General features: G+C 38.9%; 1 protein-coding gene across 1 annotated transcript; it reads left to right on the plus strand.

Annotated features, from left to right (window-relative positions):
- The first annotated feature begins 7,242 nt into the window (after positions 1 to 7,242).
- On the plus strand, positions 7,243 to 8,322 carry LOC139730152 (allatostatin-A receptor-like). Its single transcript, XM_071641053.1, has one exon. It carries the CDS (start codon positions 7,243 to 7,245, stop codon positions 8,320 to 8,322), a length of 1,080 nt encoding a protein of 359 aa, XP_071497154.1.
- Positions 8,323 to 10,064: the final 1,742 nt, after the last annotated feature.

The following is a 10,064-nucleotide window of genomic DNA, read 5'->3' on the forward strand; positions in this document are numbered from 1 at the left end:
TTACATCATATTGAAGAAAAATTTGAAGCAGAAGTATAAAAATGTCCAACTCTTGTCTTGGACGATGTCATCAAGACCACCAATATAAACCAATTAACCAATGTGAGTGTTCATGGATGAAACGATTAAAACTGTTCATGGATTAAAACAGGTAATATTGGGAATCTCAGTAAACTTCTCGACATCACTATCACAATATGATCGAGATGGGTATGTCTTGTCCGCTGATTGTTAGTGTTCAAAACATATCCATGATATGTAGATGAAACAGTGTAATATTTCAAATATTCAACCGCATCTATAGTCTTGCAGGATTCATTCCTGGCACAGCTGTATCTTACAAACTCCAAGATATCCGGTAAAGCTGGTTTCACTGTACAGCAAGTTCAAACTGGGATGTACAATATGCATTCGTTTATCAGCAGAGTATGGTTGGGTTTAGATTTTGCCATTGACGAAAACCTGAAATAGGGTAAAACCATCAAATGTATCAATTTCTCACCATTCTGGTGAGCATTTTGGCGGCTATCTTGAATATCTCCAAACTCTCAATGATGCAAGGGTGGTTTCGTCCAGATTCGCATTCAGCACAGTGATCAAAATAGGGTGGAATCATCAATAAAATTGTTCTCAATTGCGAAATATTAAAATTGAAATACGTGGAAATTTCCGGTTTTGGCGGCCATTTTGAAATCGGAATAGAATAGAACCATCAATTGTTCTCAATTTTGAACCATTGAGAATGAAATACGTGAGAATTTCCGGTTTTGGCGGCCATTTTGGCGGCCATCTTGAATATCTCAAAATCCTCAAGGATGCAAGAGTTGTATCATCCAGATTCGGATTCAGCACCCTCCAAACAGAGTAAAACCATCAATTGTTTTCAATTTCTCACCATTTAAAAGGAAATACGTGAGAATTTCCGGTTTTGGCGGCCATTTTGGCGGCCATCTTGAATATCTCAATATCCTCGAGGATGCAGGAGTTGCATCATCCAGATTCGGATTCAGCACCATCCAAACAGGGTAAAACCATCGATCATTTTGAATTTCTCACCATTTAGAAGGAAATACATCGGGATTTCTGGTTTTAATTGGCGGTTATTTCGGCGGCCACTTTGGCGGCCATCTTGAATCTCTCAAAACCCTCAATGATGCAAGAGTTGCATCATCCAGATTTGGATTCAGCACCCTCGAAATAGGGTAAAACCATCAAGTGTTTTCAATTTTTCACGATTCAAAAGAAAATACATGGGAATTTCCAGTTTTGGTGCCCATTTTGGCGGCCATCTTGAATATCTCAAAATCCTCAAGGATGCAAGAGTTGCATCATCCAGATTCGGATTCAGCACCCTCGAAATAGGGTAAAACCATCAAGTGTTTTCAATTGTTCACCATTGAGAATGAAATACGTGAGAATTTCCGTTTTGGGCGGCCATTTTGGCGGCCAACTTAAATATCTCAAAACCCTCAAGGATGCAAGAGTTGCATCATCCAGATTCGGATTCAGCACCCTCGAAATAGGGTAAAACCATCAAAAAAAAAATTGGGTGGACGGTAAAACAAGGTTAGGCCCAAAAAGTGGCTTTGGCACCCAGACTAGAAATTATGCTTTGGAAGTCGTTATCGTGATTACACAATATTCCTCCATGCCTATTACAATAGGCCTTTCCAACTTTATAAACAGCCAGGTACATCTAGGTAATCTTGGTTTCCCTTCGCATAGAAGATGGCAAGCGAAAATACGTTTGTCATAGTATCTTCGTTTCTATGGGCAAGTCATATTTAGTCATCGTGTTGCTTCGTTTAGGGTTCTTTCGAGATCGGTCCACCTTGGCAAAAGCGCGATGAGGGACTATGCGTGACAATAGCACACGAACGATGAACGAACGATTACCGCAGACTATATAAGAGATGCAAATTCAAGCAAATGACAGACGATTTTTCAATTCGTCGGGAAATTTTAAACATGTTTAAATATCCCGTGCGAATTTGAATAATCGCAACTGTTAGTTCAGAAGGTGTACGAAGGGTAAATATGATTTACTATCAATTACCATTGAAAACGATTTTTCCAAAAATGCCTTTCGCCAGCCATAGCAAATCATATTTCAGGCAATTCGCTCAGGTGTGAGGGGGCCTTCAATTTCGCAAAATTTAGCGTAGATGACTTGTTCGGTATTTCAGTTTTATGATCTCCTCATTCAAACTCATATTGGAGCATTCAAATTACCTTTAACCTCATTGTAATTAACACTTTTTCAATTTAAATTCGTTATTCGTTCATTCAATTTAGAATGATATGGTCACGTGATTACATATATGCTGCACCCGTTCATACGAATTCATATTGGGACATTCAATTTAACATCTTTGCAGTCAATTCAGCACACATGTTTAAGCTTTGGCTCTTTCTTTACTTTTTTTTTCAACATACAGTAGTTATTGTTTTGAAAGAATCATTACACTTCATATTTTCGTATTTTTTTGAAATATTTTGGCAACAATTTTCTTTTTTTTTTTCAATGTGCTTATTGAATCTTCCAGTCAGGAGATAGTACATGTGGCCACAACTTATCTGCTCGTTGAGCGATATATTCAAAGTGTGTCGGCCAGTTCTAGGAAGTCAAGGTTATGATCATCAAATATTCCTATAATTAATTCTCTGTCTTCTTGAGATATACATCTGTATCTAACTTGTGCTGTCATGACTGTAAGAAGATGAAATTAATCAGATTCTGTAGTATTGGTACATCGGCCTATATGTATATGAAAGAAAAGGGGCGTCACAGAACAACAAACTCGAGTTATATCGGTCAAAAATGATACTTTAACTGCTTAATAGTGTGTGGATAAAAAATAAGTCACACTGAAATACACATATCTAAATGCTCTCACCTTTTCGAAAAAAGAGAGAAATATATGACGTTAAAGGGGATGGCTAGTAACTGATGAGTGGGAATCAGTGGGAATGCTGGGAGATGATTGTTCCAATTCTTGTGGGATTCATTTAAGAAATTAAGAGTACATTATATATCTATAATTGTGTGAAAATTATTTGCTTGAGAATGGTCTCATATTCAAATAATGTGCAGGTTAATGTTTTCAGGTTAGCATGCCTGTACAGTGACTGGGCGATCGTGAACGATTATCTGCACATTACTTAAATATGAGACCATTCTTAAGCAAATAATTTTCACACAACAATAAATATATAATATACTCTTAAATTAATCTCACAATTAAGGATTGGAACAATCATCCCCCAGCATTCCCTCTGATTCCCACTGATCAGTTACTAGCGATCCCCTTTAATTTGAATGAAAATGCTTTGAATTTGACTGCCCATTCGCGAAATTGAATGACTCAATTATCCTTTTCGGCGCATGGTGGTGAATTGGAATGAACGTGGAGTACCAGCCAATTTGAAAGCTCCTTTTACAAATTCGAAAGCCACATGTGCAAATTTCATTGATCAAAATGTTAAATTCAACGCAAAAGTTTTGAAAGACAGACTGCGCGATAACGAGGGGTTTTGCTAAATTGAATGAACCTTCTATCAAATGGACTGAAAAAAGCGCGATATTGGCCGGGAAAACCTATATAATCATACTCTATCCTCTTGTTGACGCAAGGTTACATACAACCACGTACATTATTCTGTGTGACCACGAATGGGTGGCAGTCACGATCCACGAGTGCTTTATTCCGTCAACCTTGCTAGACACTACATTTTACATATAGGGTTTGACGTGTGCGAACAATTTTCTTAGTGTCACCCCCCCCCCCCCCCCGTCTCTCTTTTCACATTATTCTCTTTCTTCGCGCCCTTGTCTTTGCGTGATCAGGTAGTGTCGGGCAGGGCATTCCAACCCAATCTATTTAGCCGAGTCTATACCTAATTATTAAACAGAAAGCATGTTTCATTCATGCCACGTATACATCTCATATCTGTATCAGATGCAAGGCACGATGTTTTCCATCATCCACTGCTTGTCAGTCTGACGAAGATTAAAGTCACATAACCTCCCTCGCAGAATTGTTTCTTTTTGTATTTTTCAATGAAAAGCTGTCAAGAAAAGCCATGTACAATTTGATACTTTTTTGATATTGATCCCTTGGTGAAGACTGTGAAGCTAGCTGATTATAAACATCGTTTGCAAGGCTTACATGAATATATAATCATTACAACGTAGATGCTCCTCTTCGTGGTAAATCAAAAAAAAAGAAAGAAAAAAACAACATACCCATTTACACAAATTGCCCTTTTTTCTGATCATGCGCAGAGTGGACCTACGAGCTTGCTTTGAATTTGCAGGCAACAACAATGTTTTATTGAGGATTGTATGGTGGAATCGAAAACAAATCTATAATGAATCCGCTTTGGGGGCAAACGCGTAAGCTTAAAGGGATCGTACAGTTTGGGTTGAGACCTAATTTCAGGTTTCTAACATTTTTTGTTGAAATAATGAGAAACCTCTTATGAAATATGAAAGAGCATTTAATTATTTGATGAATTCAACATTTATTTGATGAAAATTGGTTTTAAAATGGCTGAGATATCCAAAAAAGAGCGATTCTAATAAAGTGTGGGACCCACACTTTATTACGATCGCTTTGTTTTACTTTGTTTTTTGATGTTTCATTCATTCCAAACCCAATTTTCATCAAATAAACTTTGAATTCCTCTTAAAATGGTATGCTCTGTACTATATCATAAGTGTTTTCTTGGTATCTCGCAAAAAGTTAAAAACCCAATTCTCATCTCCACCAATACTGTACTATCCCTTTAAAATCTCTGGATCTTCCACCCTGCTCAAGGTATTTTGATGACCCCTGCATCCATACATACGCGCACGCGCGCGCGCACACACACACACACACACACACATACACACATAAAAACAAACAAACAAACACTCGTGAAAATGAAAATGCTAATGAGTTTTCGCGATGATTGATGGAGGTCATCTATTTCTTCATAAACGACACAAATAAAATGAGAATATATATTAACTACGGAGGGGAAAAACTCGATGGATGAATATCAAATCACTTATCACTTGATGCAATTATCCCACCGCGTCCATTTACCCTTGTTCATGAGGTATGGTGTGTCGAGAAAACAGTTTTGAAATAGTTTGCATCACAATTGATTCCCCCCCCCCCCCCACGTTTTTGAATTATACATGGTCCGATTATCAGTTAACTGACGAGGGCTAAAATGTTCCTGACCCGTGATAAACCAACATCACATCGTTAGTTACACACTTATCAAGAAAAGAGAAACCTGTACAAGACATAAGAACAATAACTATACCAATATGTAAAGTATAGAGGCTGTGTAAATGATCAATTATTACAATTCATCTGCACTGTACAGCTTCTGATATATTTCACAATGATGCATACTTAAGATATTAATAAAACGTGTCTTGAGTCTTGATTTTAAGACTTTTGCTGTTGGTGTTTTCTCCTGTTTTCTCACGGTAAGTTATTCCAAGGTTTATGGGAGCTGCACAGACAAATTCCCGGTCTCCTAATATTTTTTTTTTTTTCGTCTTGCATCAGGATGTTGGGATTTTGTAAAGGAAGAGTGTCTTTAACACTGCGCAGATTATGACTATGCTTGTGCAGATGTAAATACTAATTTTTAGTTTAGAAATGTAACTGCAAGGACCTGACCGATGAGCGCATCTGATATAAAGATAATAATTATTAAGATCTTTCATGATATTCGTTGGCGATCGGAGGCCAGCGCAACTCTCTCAGAAGAAGAGTGATCCTTGAGAATAGTTAATTTTAAAGAGGTGGTAGAGACGCTGGTGCTGCCTGTAATAATCTGCGTTTAGAATGATGACGTCACTCAGCTCATGATTGGACAGCCACCCAACAGTCGGAACGCAGACGACATCTCCCCCACATAGAAAGCGTCAATCGATTTTAAGCATTGCTATCAATTGTGACTGTCCCATTCAGGCTCCGTCAGAATATATCCTGGCCGCTTGATTTTGCAATGTAGACTTGTGTATCTCATATCACTAAAGAAGCAACTTATGCCAGAATAGGGCCGACTTGCTATAAAAACTGATCACCAGTCGAGAAGAAAGTCCAAAGACAATTCTTCGACGGTAAACCTGCAACGTGTCCGGCATTCTGAAGGACTGTTGAGGTAGGAATTGGTTTGCCGTACATTAATCATTTCTGGTAAATATTTCTGCGATTTGTGCTTATGGTTGTTCCATATCTACCTAATAAATGCAATATCTTAAATGTCTCTTTTATGAAATCTTATTCAAGGCCATAATTGTGATTGCTCTTCGCAGAGCACTTGATAGAATTGGTGGCTGACATGGCCAATTTAAAGCCATTATTTTTTTTTTTTTTTATTTCATCGGTCAACTTTTTTAGTCAATTTTGAGCACAGCAGATCTGTTACGTTTCGACTTTTGCTCGTCTAGTAAACTTTACCGGTCCACAAAATTTGTATTTGGCCAATGGTCCAATAGTTTACCAGGCAAGCATACAGCTCTAGAGTATTTACTTCGTGTTGGTTTTCTTGGGAAGGGGAGGCCGGCCGTTGTCCTGGCTTCAGTATTTATAATCTTTCTTGGGAGGAATAGTTGGGTCTCTCTAGAAGGCCATAGTCCGTCGAATCTTTCAGTCTAGATTTGGGCCGGGGTCCATTAGAGTGTGTGCTACAATGTATTACGAAAATGATAGAGTGTCCGATGGATTTTTTTTTTTCATCTTTAACGAAAACTGCTGGAATTCAAAAGATTGATCTATTTTGTATGATATTGATGTTAATATTCTTTCAGTAGTTTCAGGAAAAACGTAAGGACTGACAAAACATCGTAGAGTGAATATGAATTCGGAAATGAAACTAATTTTTCATGGTGAATATGTTGACAACTGTTTATATATCTCATGCTGATCAGGCTACTCTGGATAAAGAATTGCAATAGATAAATAAATTAAGCTGAAGCTACGATTATTTCGAGTGTCATTTTTACGTGTACAGCAAAGAGAGAAAGGCGAAGGAGGGAGTCGAGACAAGGCTCGGCATCTCACGTGATGGCCAATTTCTTTTATCGTTAAATTTGTCAAATGGGTTGTTTTGTTCTAAACATACTTATCCTGGATGTTTTCATGCAAACAGCACAAGGCCCTTTGCACTATGGAGACTTCTCTTTCTTCAGGGATTGAGCTTGAAGTTTTCACAACTCTAGACTTACGAACAATGGATAACAAAAGTCCGGAAGATCTTAATGATGGCGACCCGTGGCTTTGGGCTTCAATTTCTTGGGAGTGGTGGGCGATTCTGCAGTTGGTGTCGGCGATCGTGGGAACAGTCGGGAATTTATTGGTCATGTGCGTCATTTTCCGGCCGAAAGTTGTCAGAAGATCCACCGACACCCTCATCGGAGCCCTGGCCGTAGCGGATTTCCTCACCTCGGTGTTTCTCATCCCGATTCCGGACATCCTGCGTGTCCCTCCATCCTGGTTGGGGCAATTCTACTGCAAGTTCATCTTCACCTCTCGGCCGATGTGGATCTCTGTGAGTGCGTCGATCTTCACCCTGGCGGTCATTTCGGTTGAGCGGTTTGTGGCCGTAGCGTTCCCGTTCCGTTCCAAGCGTATCTTCTCTCATCGGCACACTTTGCTCTGCATCGCGGCGATATGGGCGGCTGCATTCGTCCTGAACAGCTTTGCGTTTTTCGTCTTCTTTGTCGACAGCGTCAAGCACGTTTGCTACATCCGATTTCCCACCCCAAGTGGTTCACAAGTCTTGGGACTTACGTCGTTCTTGCTCGTTCTCGTCGTCCCCATCATCGTGATGCTCCTAGCTCAGGCATTGACGGTGTACATTCTACATCGACAATCGAGGAAGTTTTTACAAGAAAGCGCGGGAAAGGTGGATGTCTCGCACCCATCAGTCCGCATACTCAGGGCCAAGAAGCGGGTAATCCGGTTGCTCTTTGTCGTTGTACTCACATTCATCGTCTGCTGGGCCCCGAACCAGTCGGCCTACCTGGCGTTCAACCTAGGCCTCCTCTCGCCGAAGTATTTGTACGGTCCCGTAGACCGAGTGCTCGTGGTTCTCGCTTTCTGCAACTCCTGTGCCAACCCAATCATCTACACTGTGCAACACAAAAAGTTCCGTGACGCCCTCAAGAGCTTCTTGTCGTGCAGGGAGGGTACCAGGGCGCCAGTGTTCGGACAAAAGTTCGATGAGAACAGCGAGTCGCAAGACCAGAAGGCCAAAGCGGATCAAAAGGACCGTGGTAAAACCAGGATTTTCTTCGTTAACATCAAATAAAACTCACAGGTACAGGCAACCAAATTCTAACGTAATCTTTGCTCTGGTTAATTAGGTTATAGTTTGCGTCCGTTATTCAATCTTTGTCATGTGGACTGTCAGCATTGGAGTATTATAATGTGTAAAAACATGGAGCTAGTAGCTCCGTGGTAAGACTGCACTTCCGTGTTCTCAGTTGGCTATATTCATCGAACACTGTAACAAATTATGCTGTTGTGCTGTATCGTAGTAGGCCTATAGTATTCTAGTACAAGTAGTAGCATTATAGTAGTGATAATAGTAGTGGTAGTGGTAGAAGTGGGTAGTATTACTACCACTACTACTACGAGCAGTAGAAATAATAGTAGTAGCAGTAGTAGTAGCAGCAGAAATTGTAGTAGTAGTAGTAGTAGTAGTGGTGGTAGTGGTAAGTTATAGTTGTCGATGGCCACTACTGAAGGTCCGTATTACACTTTCAGGTTTAAAAAGCAAAGGAAAATTATTATCTATTCTCATTAATCTGGATCAACAATGCACACCCCATTCCGGAAGTCTCAAAAATGTTCTGTCATGACTGGTTGTTATCTGACAGAAGTCTGGATGCTCAAAAATTGAGAATGTAAAAGGTAAACATTATTATCAAATTGAGGCTGTTCTATTTTTCTTTTTCTTGGGAGGTTTTCTTTAATAGTGAGCTTTTCTTTAATAGTGAGCTGTCAAATATGTTATGTAAATTATAATGAATATGGGATTTCTCTTTTCACATTATCAAAATAAGAATCTTTTGTCGTACATGGCTATACCTTACAGTAATATATATTATAGTCATTTTAAAATGTTGTGAGAGCATTATCGATCGGTGATGTAATTTGGTAGCAAGCGATGTAGTTAAAGGTATTATCTACCATTTGCAGAAGAAACAAAACTCAGCTTTAGTGCTTCAAAATAGTCCTTAGAATGTGAGTTAAGAATAGATTAAACACCGAATATAAATATGTTAATCAGTATAATTAGTAATGTTAATATACAAAATGTTTTTAGAATAAACAGTCTACAGTTTTGGTTTACTCAGTAGGAAAACGTGATTCCTCTTTATATTCCAGACTTTGTTGCGTAATTTTTATATGGTAGGATTTTTTTTCTGATACAGTTGACCTACACATATGCATCAAATGTGATAACTCGAACATTTTCTTTTCAATCACTACTGCTCCCAGTGGTAAACAATATCTTTCATCTTTAACAATCAAACAATGAATTTTACGTGCTGAACAGTCCTAGAGGCCTATCGCAGATCAGTATGCCCTTGAAAATGCATCCCATTTTAAATCAGCATTTTTTTAATGTGATCACTATTCACACGTGCCTATATTTAGGTACGTACATTTAGTTTCTCCGCTAATGTAAATCTTTACTTCTTTTATACAACTAGTCTACACATAAACATCAAAATGTGATAACTCGAACGTAAAAACAAAATCCCTGCTCACAATGTCATTGGTAAACCTTACCTTGAAACTTAAACAATGAAACAATGAATTATACAGTCAGTCCGCAGCGTGTGCGATAATGAGGCACGAACGTCAATTTTATTCAGAATCACGTTTACGCAGTTTGTGCCCTTGAGACTGACGAGATTTCGCGATACTTTGCGAGAGTTTTTGCAGAGGTCGCATCAACAGCTTTCATAGCTTTCGCAGTGCATTGTTTGACCCACGATGGTTAGGTAACTTATAGAGCTGATTATGCTCATTAATTTGATA

Source organism: Diadema antillarum, unplaced genomic scaffold (genome assembly GCF_040938485.1).
Source record: "Diadema antillarum isolate AM-2024a unplaced genomic scaffold, OU_Dant_1.0 seq00000293_RagTag, whole genome shotgun sequence".
Lineage (NCBI taxonomy): Eukaryota > Metazoa > Echinodermata > Echinoidea > Diadematoida > Diadematidae > Diadema > Diadema antillarum.

Excerpts from the sequence above, each read along its gene's own strand:
- LOC139730152 (XM_071641053.1), top strand. The coding sequence starts at position 7,243 with ATGGATAACAAAAGTCCGGAAGATCTTAATGATGGCGACCCGTGGCTT.